The sequence below is a fragment of the Daphnia carinata genome, chromosome 1, assembly GCF_022539665.2.
Source record: "Daphnia carinata strain CSIRO-1 chromosome 1, CSIRO_AGI_Dcar_HiC_V3, whole genome shotgun sequence".
NCBI classification, from domain to species: domain Eukaryota; kingdom Metazoa; phylum Arthropoda; class Branchiopoda; order Diplostraca; family Daphniidae; genus Daphnia; species Daphnia carinata.
This window is the reverse complement of record NC_081331.1, coordinates 3941035-3954973: the sequence shown is the minus strand read 5'-3', so window position 1 is coordinate 3954973 and position 13939 is coordinate 3941035. Positions and strand designations below refer to the sequence as shown.

Here is a 13939-nt window from a genome sequence, read left to right as displayed (position 1 = left end):
CTATAAAAAAAAGAGGAAGGGGGCAGGGCTTATTTCTCCAGCTATTTTTTTCCTCATCCCTTCCTTTCTCCCTAAAGGGCCTTCGACCCCTCTAGTTGCTAGTCATGGCCACTAGCAATTTTCACGTCAATTTGGCTAGGCTTTAGCCATCTAGCGGTCGATATTGAAACGGTTTTATTGTTTTGAGGAAGACGGACATTCTTGTGTGATTCCCCTCGACGATTTCTCACCTCCGATGACGGAAAGGAATGCAGAAAATGGAAGAAGGTAAAATATTCGTGTGACATGAACATACAGAAACCAGTCCGTATCTTTCCTATCCCGACGATTGGAGTGGGTGATTATTTTTTCCCCTCTACTCGTCTCGCAACATTCCGAAAATGCCTGGCGCCGCCATGACTCTTTCAGCCTCTTCGTCATCACTGAGAATCAAACAAATGGAAACATGTGTGTGTTATTTGTGCTTGTTGTGTAGACGGCTGCTGTAGCTCAATAATATCCTTTCTGTTTCTTTTTTCGTACCAGTTTGTCCTTGCGTTCGTGCAGCTGAAAAAAAAATAAAAAAAGAAAAAAGAAATAGAGGCCAATAGGTGTATTATGCTCCTCCTATTTCGTTTGATTTCGTTCATTTCTCTCCTCTCTCTCTCTCTTTCCCGGGGCCTGCACTCAATGCCAAGCGGATTAAGGAATCATCGTTCATTTTCCCTTTTTTCTTTCTTTACTCTTTTTTTCATTCCACTTCTACCTCTTACTTTCGTAATGGCGAAACATGGCCAAGCGCCGATTTCCCACACAGCCAAAAAGGACTCGACATGAAACCGTCACCATACCCAGAAGAAAAAAAATGAACTCGGCTATAATATACTATTACACATAGCTGGGACTCCTACACACATCGTTGGCATTTGCTCAGCTAAAACACACACACACAGACAGCACAGAGCCCTTTAAAGATAAAATAGTCTGAAACTGCGTGAGTATGGCCTTATATATTTCTCTGTGCGCGTGTGTCAGCTATATAAGGCCATCCTATCGTGCATAAGGTTTAACAGTGGGGCTCAGAAATACGTCCAGCACTACACCGAATAGTCTAGTACGGTCTACAGACTTACACACATACACACACATATATACAACACAGCTGATATGTAGCTTTTTTGGCTGGAGCTTCATAGTTCGACTATGTCTCTCCTCCTGCCCTCTCCTACACCCAATTCCTGCTCGAATGTTCGCCTATTTCATGTTTATATAGATATGCAGCAATAGGGTCTATACACCACCAGCCCTTTTGGTAATATTACAGACACACACAAAAGCCTTTCATTCTACGCCCACATTCCAATTCACACACAGGACATACACACACACACACCAAACGGATATTTGTATACACATACACATAGCAATGTAAATACGCTTATTTTCATTTTGATACCATCTTTCTTACAGGCTCTTCGTTTTAGGTTTTAAAAAGACGCTTTTCCCATTCGATTGCTACAATAAAATAAGAGGAATGGGAAGAAAGTGTTGATGATACATGAAAACCAGCCTCAGTGAAGCTCATCATCATGCTTGAAATCCCACATCTTTCTTGGCTGGCTAGCTCTCTCGTCACTCAAGACGTTGTCCTCATTTCGTTACACAGAAGAAAATGCTGTATTCAATGACGATGCCTCCCCCATTCCTTCCATGCTCATTTATCTACACATATATCTCCTGGTTTGGTGTGTCTGTATGATATTGTATTGTTATGTGTCTGTGTTATTGTATACCAAATCCAGGCATTCACAGCTGGTATTATCTGACGGAATGCTTTTGTATATATTTCAGCTCTTATTCCTTCGCTTTTTCATTGCTTCTTTCTCCCCAATTTCTCCACCCTCCTTTTTAAGATTTTTTTTTTCCCCACTCGTCCTACACATCTGATTAAAAATATGCACGCGTGCCAATGCGTCGTGCCCTTTCACAGAAAGGAAAAAAGTTTCAAATTTTATGGTTAGTATACAAGGCATTTTTTTTTTTTTTAGGATGGTAGAAGGATGGAAAGTATAATAGAAGCATTGCCGCCGCCCAGTTTCTTTGATTTTCCTTCTTCTTTCCATCCGTTCACAGGCGCATTAACTAAGTCCATCCATCCAGGCAGGCAAGGAAAAAAAAGTTGAAAAAAAGGGAAATTCCATTTTCAAAAGTGTTAGCATGGGGTAGGATCATCAGTTGCACCGCGCGGTGGAGAGCTCTCTTGCGTTTTGTAAAAGACTAAATAAAAGAAGTTAATCATTCCATTCATTCATTGGAATGTTTGAATTTCTGAGCTCATTGGAATGAGTCGATTTCTTCATGTAGTCTTTTGTTTCTCCTTCAGACCAACATATCTTTCAACGAAAAATTCGAGACGAGAAAGAAACAAAACGATATCTCTACTGCCTCCTGCTGTGTTCGGGATACAGAGGGAATTCATTTTTGTTTTTTCCTTATCTTTTTTCTTTTTCAAAATTTGGTTTTGGTATTAGGTTGGGTAACTCGAACCAACACGAGGCATTGTTATGTTCGACTCGATGATTCTGGTTTTCTCTTTTGACAAGTTGCTGTCGTTAACAGGTCACAAGCGGCGGTGATGGACAGCAACAGCTTTCGTGTCGTTCCCTCCCGGGCGATGCGTGAGCGCATGCGCAATGGCATTCACTCGAGTTGAAAAGCAAAAGAAAAAAGTGGCGAAAGGGCAACGAAACTAAATAACGGATGAGCGAGCCAAAGATGATGGATTCCTACACGTACACCTTGTTTTGAATTACAAATCGCCCATTTTTGCGAAGAGGCAATCCAACAGATAGGCTGGCCAAGAGAGTGGGAGAATAACAGTTCTAGATAGAAAAAATGTAGCAACAAAATCAGACCTCGAAAGTAAAAAGAAAATCTTGGATCAGACAACCTGATAATTTCCAAAAGTAACTTGAAAAACTCAACAACTAAACAAAAAAAATAGCGAAGAGAAAAAAAAATCAAATGAAAATTAAAGGTAAAGCGAGAGAAACATCGAGGCTTATTGAGCATTGGTGAAATTTTCTAGAGCAGTTTTTTTTTCTTCTGAAATCGGGAAACCGCCTCACACTACTCTCATGTGACCAACTGCCCATCCGGCAGCAGAAACTGGGTGCCTTAGAACACAAATGGAATGATGGATTTGCGGCCACGGGGGTAATCTTTAAAGTCTTTCTTGTAGGCTCGATGTTTACCAATGGCCCAAACAGCCATCTGGTAGAACCCAGCAAAGGCAAATAGTCCAGCTAGAGGAAAGTAAAAATTAAATTTTTTCCATTTTGTACCTCGAAAATGAAATCATGAAAACAAACCTGGTAAACACTGTGTCATGATGGTGAAAGCGATCCAGCCACCGACTTCATAAGTGTAGTTGGGGCATGACACTAAATTAAACAAGAGAGTAAGTGGGTTCTTGGTTGGACGGGGGATGCGGCGCTCTTTAGAACCAGGTGGTCGAAGATTGCGTAAAGCCCAATGGATGCTAAAGTTGCCGAGCTCGCAAATCTATAGCAAGGAAGAACATTACAGGCTTTTAGGGCCATATCCTTGACATAAAAGAATAAACGTTTACGGTCCAGAATCCAAGAGCGATGTAACTCTGCATTTGGCAGGGGGCAGTGTAGAGTGGATGATTGACGTGATAGGCAACATAAGCGGCAAAGATCCAGTAGTAGGCGCAATTGCGAAATAAGTTACGCACTGGCATAGTTGCATGAGAGAAGCGATGAACGAACAAGGTTTCCAAGATGCGTTTAGCATAGTGTACCACCCAACAAAATGCTGCAATGCTATTTGAAGCAATTTGTGACAATCGACAAAATTGAGAAATGAGTAGAATAACTTGCAGTAACCATTGCAGGAACTTACTGTGCAACTTGGCTCATGGGTTGATTAGCTGCTCCTTCTCCATAAAACAGCCAAGGTCTCTGGTAAATCCATGCATACACGAAAAGAGGACCAGCATATTCAGTTAGGAAAACTGTTTTCCATGCAATTTGAGGTCCCAAATCCTGAAGAACAAGACAAATTGTTTAAGAAATACCACACTCATAATTATGCTTTGAATGTATCAATACTTTAAGATATAATTTGCTGTGATCCTTCAAACCAAGTGCTGCAACTGTTTTGTTCTCATCAAGCCCTTTTCCCCGTGGCTCTTGGCGGAACTCCTGTCTGTCAGGATAGAGATGAGACTTCAGACGATGAATTTGGGTTTTCAATTCCTTTAATGTTGAATTCGGGTCAACCTAAAATGAGGATCTCATTTGGTAAATCGTTGCCTTAATAGAAAACTGCCACAAAACATCTCTGTCTGCTTACCGTAAGAGTTGCCAGCTGTTTTCCTCCAGAAGTGCTTAAAATGCCAATCTGAAAGTGAAAAGACCATTAGCTACAAAGAAGTAAATTTTAAGCTGATGGACAGGTGGCAGAAATCACAGATATTGTGACATTTCATTGAAATTAATTATGTATGCTTTATTTAGTTAATTTTCAACATACCTCCATATTAGCTCCTTTGATCGAATATCGCTTCAAGACGATTCACCGGAGGACCACTAGACAGTACAAGCCAGTTTTACAACTGAAGCACAAGTTGTCAAACTAGTGCGACCCGTGGGCGATTCGGCTTTTACAATAGTTAGCGGCCGGAACGGAAAACTGGACATACGGCAACCCGTTTTATCCCCCCAAAAATAAAAGTATCGTTGTTTTCTGTTTTACTGCTATCGCCATCTACCGGTCACATCTCTACTTAATTCCCTACATACACTGACCGAAACATTTTTTAAGCCCGACTAAATAAGTACGACTAAATAAGCCCGACTTTTTTCGGTCGCGCTTAAATTTTTTTCCTGCAAAAAACTGAAACTCATCGGAATTGGTTGAATATGGCAATCCGTTTTACTCCCCCCCCCCCCCCAAAAAAAAAAAATTGGATAAAAAAAACGGATTGCCATACATTGCATCAGACTTACCCGCTATTCGCCTTTTTATTCGCCAACCCAAGTGTGCAGTGCATGTCTTTCTTTGACAATTATTTTATTTTACTACTATGTTTGGTAAACTGCAATTATGCCCAATATTTTTGTCTTTGCATTTTAGGTCTACTCTTAGATGATATATACCTTATCCTGTGTTCTAAAGTGATCTGCTTTCACAGCTACATTTCTGTGTTCTTTTCCGTTGGTCTATGGTTCTGAATTGAGGCAGGTAGATCTATTATGCTATGTCACTAAGTACTATAGGGAAAAGAATAACTGAAGTTGATTGAGATCTATTCTGATTCTCCTGATATCCATCTCAACAGGTTTTTATTTGCTTTTCAACATCCATTTCATAGTGATACATGTGGCTTTGATTAATATTACCATAAAGACTGCTGAAAATGGGTGTGGTACGGAAACCCAAAAATGGCATGAGTTCAACATCAAACATAGATTAGGTACTTCTCAGTTTTTTGTCTATCGAAAAAGTATTTTTAATGGTATTATTTTGCATTCACAGAATTTTAGCTGGGGATCAAGTCAAGTCTGGAAGTGTTACAGGATGGTAGAGTCGGCCTGTAGTTGAAAAACACTGAGCCTGCATTACCATTAAGGTATGAGGTAAAGTAATAGAGTAATGCAAATTGTCTAATGAGAAGTATCATCTTGTGTTAATGAATCTGGTACAACAGCAATCCTTTATAGTTCTGTTACAGCTAGAAGCCTCAAATAATTCTGCTTCTCTGGCTAAAGAACAACTTGTCCTTTACGTTCGGAGTGTTGGTGAAACTGGGTACTTAAATGGCCCTAAAGATGTTTCACTTTGCTGCCATTGCAGCGATGAACATCATACAGGGACTCTTTAGGTATCAAAGGAATTTTCTTCAAATAATTTTGAATTTATGACGAAGCATTTCTCCTCCTTTTTGCCAACCATGTCTAATCTAAAAAAAAATTTATCCAATAGGAAAGGATTTTCATATACTGGGAACACAACTATCAACAATGCAACATTCTACGGGTGCTAGTTTATCATTCAAGAGCCTTATACAATGATGTTAATCTGCAATTTGTATGTCCTTTCCCAAGCTTCCACCAGAAGTTGAACATTGGATCTGAAAAGATTCTTGGTTGGGGCAAGACACTGAATAAATTGTAATGATTGGATCGATGACATGATATTTCTATACTTCATTCGGATTCCGCAGACGGTATTTGATATTTTAAAAATTGAAGTGCATATCTGGGCTCCCTTCTTTTCTGTAGCCCCGTTTCCCCTTGACTCATAATAAGCCCGTAGGGGGTCATGCCCCTACTGTACGGTATATTTTAAAAAAACATATACCGAGGTTTGGAGGGCTCTGGCTGGAAAGGGGACGTGGGGGTCCTCATGATCCAATGATGTGTTCACGGAGGGCTGTGTCGCTACCCACAAATCCGAACTAAAGGCTAATCGCTCCTGTAAAAATGTTCCGTATCTTCGGCTCTTCTTCCGGCATCTCTTAGCCAAGCACCGGGTAATATCCCCGGCGGGTCAACCAAGGCAGTGTCTCCCCCTGCGTTGGTTGGCGGCAACTTTTGAGAGAGCCTTTCGAAAGTTGCAAAATCTTTTGTTTGTGCAGAGTAATGTCAATACACTTTTTTTAAATTTTCGCAATCAACTCTTGTGCAACACGCAAGATTGTCACCTTGTCTGGCATGTGCAAGCATTTAGCTGATACGATGATTATACAATTTATTTCTGTACAATAAGGCCCACGCCTATCTCTTTGTGCAGCAGGGGTTTCTTGGGAGCTGTGCTGAATCGGATGGTTCCCGCCGATGCTGCTGCTACTGCTGACAGTACAACCTCGATTGTACCAAGATGTCCAAGGATTCCTTCTTCCCAGATGATTGGAATCTATCGTAAATGCTGAAGCTTCCATTGTTTGCCTTAAGGGAAGCCTTATGAACCTTTGCTTAAAGTAAGGCGATCTGAATGCAGTCGTAATACAGTACGTACATGAAGTTGTATCGCAAGTCTAATGTATGGCGAAAAATGTCGATCCTGATTCAGTTTAAGCCGAAGAACAATAATGGAACTTTACTTTCTAGTCTTCTCCGATAGACAGTCGTGTTACAAATCTACACCACGTATTACTGCGGGAATACCTAAGTTTTCGAAAAAAATAAAATTAAAAATGGGAAAAGTTGGGCTTATTTTGTTGGGCTTATTTTAAAAGCTGTCCCCAGCTAGCCAATTAAAATTTTTCTGGTAACTTGTTTGGCTTTGACGGGCACTGGTTAATTGCTTTAAAAATGTGTTATTTTATTTTTTTATTTACATTTATAAAAATAATTTAAAAAATTTGAAGCAATGGCGTCTATAAGAACCGAACACGGACAGTCGACGTATGATCTCAGTGCTATACCACAGCGCCCTACCACAGCGCTACACCACTATTAGTCACATATTATATAGCTCCGGTATTAGAACGAAGGTCGATGAAAAATAAATTTGTTTGAGATGTGCGGTCCTGGCACAGTGGTTACCACCTTCGCTTCGCATTCTGAAGGCCCCGGGTTCAAGTCCCGACACCGCCAATTTCCCCCCTCCCTTTCCCTCCAAATCTTCATTCAGGATACGCAAGATTCATCGGATTACGCAAGCTTCTACAACAGATCAAGACGCAAGATTCTACGCATTCAAGAAAGAAAACAAGAAGAAAGAAAAAAAGAAGAGAGAAAACAAGAAGAAAGAAAAAAGAAGAGAAAAAAGAAAAGCATGCCATGCCTACTATAAAGGGGCTAAATGGCACACCAAAAAAAAAGCCTTGCCAGGCTAAAAATGGCAAAAATAGCCTTGCCAGGCTAAAAATCGATCTGTAGTAGTGTTACTACCTTGAAGATCGAACCACAAGCTGAAAGGTAGAGAAGAGGTGATCGTTGAACGTAGGCTGTTCGTTAGCCTCCCCACGGCCTGAAAGACGGCTCGTGGATGCAGGCAGCTTATCATCGGGATATGTGACCCAATTCGCTACCCGTAAGTTTTTGTTGTTCCTTTTTGTATCTAACACCATTGCCAAGTTGTTGATGAAGTTCAAGCATGGTGTACAAGGATGGTGAAAGAACTATATATCGGCTGAAGGGGGCTATTTGGGGGCTATTTGGGGTTAGATATCGTCACGCCTATATTGAAGTAAAAGGCACCTGCTTGAAAAATTTTCTAAGTCCAAACATTATCCCATTGCTTCTTAGCCATCAAATTACCGTTATAACTTTTCTTTTATTATATTATCGTATTTGACGCTTAGTATTTGACGTTTAGTAGAATAAATTTAATGATCAATTCTTTTGTTTAAAAGTAGCCCGTTATAATGAATTAAATTTATATAGCAATAGGAAAGGAGAAAAAAGATAGTCTGATACTGGGTTCGAACTCGAGACTCCCGTACTGTAATCGAGTGTTCTATCCATTAGTTCACTATATTTGTAATCACTATCCTACATACCAGTACTTCTAAGTAGTTCCGATGGTGGCGTCGGCTATATCTAACCTCAATTAGGCCACACCCACCTCCTCTGAAAAGAGGCTTCATTCGAGATAGGCCTTAAAATGGAGAGTTGTTTCACCATCCTTCTACACCATGGTTCAAGCATGAAAGAGTGGTTTTGTAAGTAGCTGCAAATAGAGAATGTTTGGTAATATTATTTATTGGCGAGGCAGAGAACAAGCTATATATAAGCTATATAACAATATAACAAGCTATATATAAGCTGGAGACCCGAGTTCGAATCTAGCCTCAGTCATTTCTTTTTTCCCTTTCCTACCGTAAGCTGGCCACGCGCGGCGCTAGGTTCCACTTTCCACTGTTTTTCCCACACATTTCAATTCTGCATTCGTTACCAAACAGTGGAAAGTGGAGCTCGGTTTGGGGTATTACGCCCCTCTGGCAATGCAGTTTTAGGCGCTGGAGGTATTGCGCGCTGACAGGCCGTTATTATAGTAGGCCATGTGAGTATGCCATGAAAGTAACAGCAGAGTCATAGAAACCTGGTTGCTCTACGGTGTGTGTAAATGCCACAAGGATTTGCGGGGACTTGTGGTCGAAATTTCCGCCCTTTTGTGGGCGGAGCTGGCAGCGTCAGAGAGCCATCTGTTGACTAGAATTAGAGATATCCTGACATCGTGCAATAGAATCATAAGGGATACGACATAAAATATCAGTTGTTGGGTCTAGTGGTTAGCACCCTCGATTGCCATGCGGGAGGCCCAAGTTCGAATCCAGTAGTTGCATTATCTTTTTTCCATTTCCTAACGTAGGCTGACCACACGCTGCGCTAGGTTCCACTTTCCACTGTTTTTCCACTCATTTCAATTCTGTATTAAAATTTTATATTACGTAATTTTATATTAGTATTATATCTATTAAGCCTCTCTGACAATTAACTTGTTTGCGCAAGAAGTATTGCGCGCTGACAGGCCGTTATTATAGTAGGCCATGCTTGAAAAAGACACGCTTGACTTGGCCATCCGACTACTCTAAGTACAAACCGCTGGAGTAAAGTACTAAGTACTTCCCCCTCGTTTGGCGGGTCTGCTATGATTGGCTGTCGAAATTTTGGCAGGACATAGCTCATTGGTTGGGGGCCATGTAGTACTCCACCAAAACCGCTAGGTTCGCTATTTAACTGCCAGAATTCGACCACAAGTCCCCGCAAACCCTTGTAGCATTTACACACACCGTAGAGCAACCAGGTTTCTATGACTCTGGTAACAGGGATTTTTCTGGGGATTTTATTTTTTTAAAATAGGGATTTATGTCCCCAGTCTGGCAACGTTCTAGGGATACCACTTTGCGGAAAGTGGAAACACTGCTGCTGTCTACCTTTACTCGCTAGATAGACCGTCCTCGCTAGATTTTACTTCTTGACCTCTCTATATAATCTTATTTGTTTCATTCTGTTCTACATTTTTTTGTCCAGGGTCACTAGGTAAGTGTTTTCTTGTATTCCTAGTGTGATTACTTTAAACTATGGTTTTGTTTAACAGTGTGAAAGACATTTTGTCAGAATGTCCACAAGCTGGTGGGGGCGGCGGTAGTGGTCCGTTGACGTCACAAAGTAAGATGAAAATATCGAAACATGTGTTCGAACTTAACTTCTTGGTGCTTTTTATAGTATGGGGAAGAGGGACATTTCTCGAAGGATTGTCCACAAGAGGGTCGCGGCGGTGGTGGAAGTCGTACCTGCCATGAGATAAACAAAAAACAAAAAAAACATCATTTTTAGTGCTCATTTTTAACGAAGAAGAGGGCAATATAGCAAGGGATTTTCCTCAAGGAGGAAGCATTGGTGGCACCAACTGTTATGATGTAAACATCAATTATATCTTCACAAAACTATTTTATGTTTCAGTGTTCATCGTTTTACTCCTAGTGTAGTGAAGCTGACCACACCTCGAAAGGCTGCCCAAATCTCTTCAGTGAATTGACGGAAGAGGGAAAGCCACATGAGCAATACATTCCAGAAGCTGTGACATGCGATGAAAAGGAACTGTTTAAGGGCATTGTCTATGTGGGAACGCTTTAACAATTGTGATAAAGTCGTCCTCCATGTAAGCCATTTCTCGAAACTGTATTTTTAAAAAATATCTATTGTGTTTGCTCTAGGCTACAGGAAAAGATGTACTTCAATACATAACATCATTCGAAGAAGCCGGCCTGTGTCAACTACTACTTCAAAACATTAAGAATTCTGGCTACATAAAACCAACACCTGTTCAGAAAGCTTCCGTTGTAATTATTCTTGCCAAAAGAGGTTTAATTGCTTGTGCGGTCACGGGCTCCGGAAAACGGTAATCCAACTAATTAACGCTGTGTAATTTTGTAACCTTGATGCCCTCGTACTGACTTGATTCGAATGGGTCGGTATGAACTGGGTAAGTTGAAGTAAAAGTAATGTTGAGTGGGCACGCCGGTGATTGCGACTACTAAAAGGTCCAATTGCATCTAAGATACTCAACAAACCCTTCGTGATATTCGTTGATTAAGTCATCTAAAATTTTACATTTTTTCATGTAGGCGGCGTACTTGGTACCGGTTATGAACATATTGTTAGAACAAAGTGTTGTTGGTGCGTCTCATGCCATGGGGCAAAAGCCAGAAGTTGTAATTGTCGCACCCACTCGTGAATTGGCCATTCAAATTCACCGCGAGACGTGTAAATTCTCATACAGTTCGGTTTTAAAGTCTGTGATTATATATGGAGGAACCCTCACGAGCCATCAGCGGTCAAATCTTCAAGCTGGGTGCAATATTTTTGTCGCGACCGCGGGGCGATTCAATGATTTTCTCGACCGTGAAGTATTTGACTTCTCGGGAGTCAGGTTTTAAATTTTGGACGAAGCTGATCGAATGCTTGATATGGGTTTCGGTCCCAATGTTGAAAAAATTGTCAATCATCCAACGATGCATCCGAAAGTATGTCCTCGATGGCTTTTGAGTATGAGATTTGATTGATGTAATACTATTTGTTTCTATGTAGGGAATCCGTCGTGTTTGTATGTTTTCGGCTACATTCCCAGATGAAGTGCAATAGCTGGCTGCGACGTACATGGAAGACTACATATTCGTCACAACAGGCATTGTCGATGGCACCATTCCGGGTGTTGAACAGCTGTTTTTTCAGTGCTCGAAAAGAGATAAGAGAGCTAAGCTGATCGAAGTTTTACAAGATCTCGGTGGTGCCAAGACTATCCTTTTTGTCAACAGCAAAAAGACCGCGTATTTCGTCGCTGCATTCTCTTGCAATAACAACTTACAAGTAAGAATCAAAACTGTTGGAATTGGGCAAAGTGTCTTAACTTTAAATGTCTAGTCTACCGACATCCATCGTGAGCGTAAACGAAAATCGTAAATGTCTCTTCTGAAGCTTCTGACAGAAGAATATGCTCGCAATCAACTCACGAATCATGTAAGGTATGAACTATATATGTGAATTAAGAGTTTTTATGCCTAATGGTCTTTTACTGTCTTATTATAGATGAACAATAAATTTTGATCTGAAAAGGTTTCTTGTTTGGGGCAAGGTCCTGAATAAATTATTATGTTTGGATACACTACATGGAATTTCCATACTTCATTCAGATTCTCAATTAAAAACGGTATTAAATTTTTCATAAATTGAAGTGCATATCTGGGCTCCCTTCCTTTCCGTAGCCCCGTTTCCCCTTGACTCGTAATAAGCCCGTAGGGGGTCATGCCCCTACTGTACGGTATATATAAAAACAACATATACCGAGGTTTGGAGGGCTCTGGCCGGAAAGGGGACGTGGGGTGCCGCTTCGTCCGATGATGTGTTCACGGAGGGCGACGTGGCTGCCCACAAATCCGAACTAAAGGTTAATCGCTCCTGTAAAAATGTTCCAAATCTTCAGCTCTTCTTCCGGCTTCTCTTAGCCAATCACCGGGTAATCTCCCCGGTGGGTCAACAAGGCAGTGTCTCCCCCTGCCTGGGTTGACGGCAACTTTTGAAAGGGCTATTGTGCCCTTTTAAAGTTGCAAAAATAATTGTAATGTGAAGAGAATTGTCAATAAAAATTTTTTTTAAAATATTTTTTCCAAAATTTGTTTCTTTCATTGTAGGTTTTCGCTGTGTTTACACATTACATTTATCACCTTTTTTTTATTTAGCTTGCTCAGTTCACCTTTATTGTTTTGCCCACCTTTGATGATAAGCATTGGGACACGTTTAATGGTAAGCATTGTTTCTATTGGTTTATCGTTTATCGTTTATCTGTAAGCATTCAATTATTATCCAGGGATCGAACCCAGGATGTTCGGCATACCGCGCCGATGCTCTACCAATGAGCCATGAATCATATGATGACAAGTTGGCTTTTTTCTAGTCACTTGCGGACTTGAATTTACAATTAGAATAAAACTGAAATGCAATACTGCAAAATTCTTTTCTACATTTATTCTGCTTCATTTTTAAACATCTACTGAGGTTCGAACCCAGGGTAACAGATATCGCGGCTAAAGACTATACCACAGAGCTATGGTCATTATATCAGCAATAGACAGATAAACATATAGTTGTGAAGGACTGCATAAACATCCTACACCATAACATATGATATGCGATAATAAAAAGTTCATATATATACCTCGTGGCTCAATGTTAGAGCATCGGCGTTGCACGCTTAATGTCTGGGGATCGGTTCCCATACGAGTAAAATAAAATACAAATTCAAAATTACTTCAGAAAATATCCAGGTATTACACGTTATTCCTTGAATCTAAGTTGAAGAATTCAAAGAGTGTAATAAATAATAATTGAATATTTACAGATAAACGATAAACCAATGGAAACATTGCTTACCATCAAAGGTGGCAAAAACAATAAAGGTCAATTGAGCAAGCTAAATAAAAAGAAAAGTTGATAAATGTAATGTGTAAACACAGCGAAAACAGACAATAAAAGAAACAAATTTTGGAAAAAATATTTTATAAAAAAATTTTTATTGACAATTCTCTGCACATTACAATTATTTTTGCAACTTTAAAAAGGCACAATAGCCTTTTCAAAAGTTGCCGTCAACCCAGGCAGGGGGAGACACTGCCTTGTTGACCCACCGGGGAGATTACCCGGTGATTGGCTAAGAGAAGCCGGAAGAAGAGCTGAAGATTTGGAACATTTTTACAGGAGCGATTAACCTTTAGTTCGGATTTGTGGATAGCCACGTCGCCCTCCGTGAACACATCATCGGACTAAGCGGACCCCCACGTCCCCTTTCCGGCCAGAGCCCTCCAAACCTCGGTATATGTTGTTTTTATATATACCGTACAGTAGGGGCATGACCCCCTACGGGCTTATTACGAGTCAAGGGGAAACGGGGCTACGGAAAGGAAGGGAGCCCAGATATGCACTTC

The 13939-nt window shown here is 40.6% G+C and overlaps 1 protein-coding gene and 3 long non-coding RNA genes across 4 annotated transcripts; 3 read left to right on the top strand and 1 right to left on the bottom strand.

Annotated features, from left to right (window-relative positions):
- Positions 1-104: 104 nt before the first annotated feature.
- LOC130692163 (uncharacterized) lies at positions 105-1794 on the top strand. Its single transcript, XR_009001354.1, has 2 exons — positions 105-1407; positions 1464-1794. It is a non-coding gene; the product is annotated as an uncharacterized LOC130692163 (long non-coding RNA).
- Positions 1795-2713: 919 nt separating this feature from the next.
- On the bottom strand, positions 2714-4715 carry LOC130692157 (probable very-long-chain enoyl-CoA reductase art-1). The gene is made up of 7 exons (XM_057515240.1): positions 4540-4715; positions 4360-4407; positions 4116-4286; positions 3907-4049; positions 3611-3827; positions 3351-3543; positions 2714-3284 (listed from the first exon to the last, which is right to left on the bottom strand). Exons 1-7 carry the CDS (start codon positions 4543-4545, stop codon positions 3157-3159), a joined length of 906 nt encoding a protein of 301 aa, XP_057371223.1. The 5' UTR covers positions 4546-4715; the 3' UTR covers positions 2714-3156.
- A 5141-nt stretch (positions 4716-9856) lies between these two features.
- LOC130692165 (uncharacterized) lies at positions 9857-10849 on the top strand. Its single transcript, XR_009001356.2, has 4 exons — positions 9857-9998; positions 10057-10127; positions 10185-10378; positions 10443-10849. It is a non-coding gene; the product is annotated as an uncharacterized LOC130692165 (long non-coding RNA).
- Positions 10850-11008: 159 nt separating this feature from the next.
- LOC130692167 (uncharacterized) lies at positions 11009-11978 on the top strand. The gene is made up of 3 exons (XR_009001358.2): positions 11009-11485; positions 11550-11828; positions 11883-11978. It is a non-coding gene; the product is annotated as an uncharacterized LOC130692167 (long non-coding RNA).
- Positions 11979-13939: the final 1961 nt, after the last annotated feature.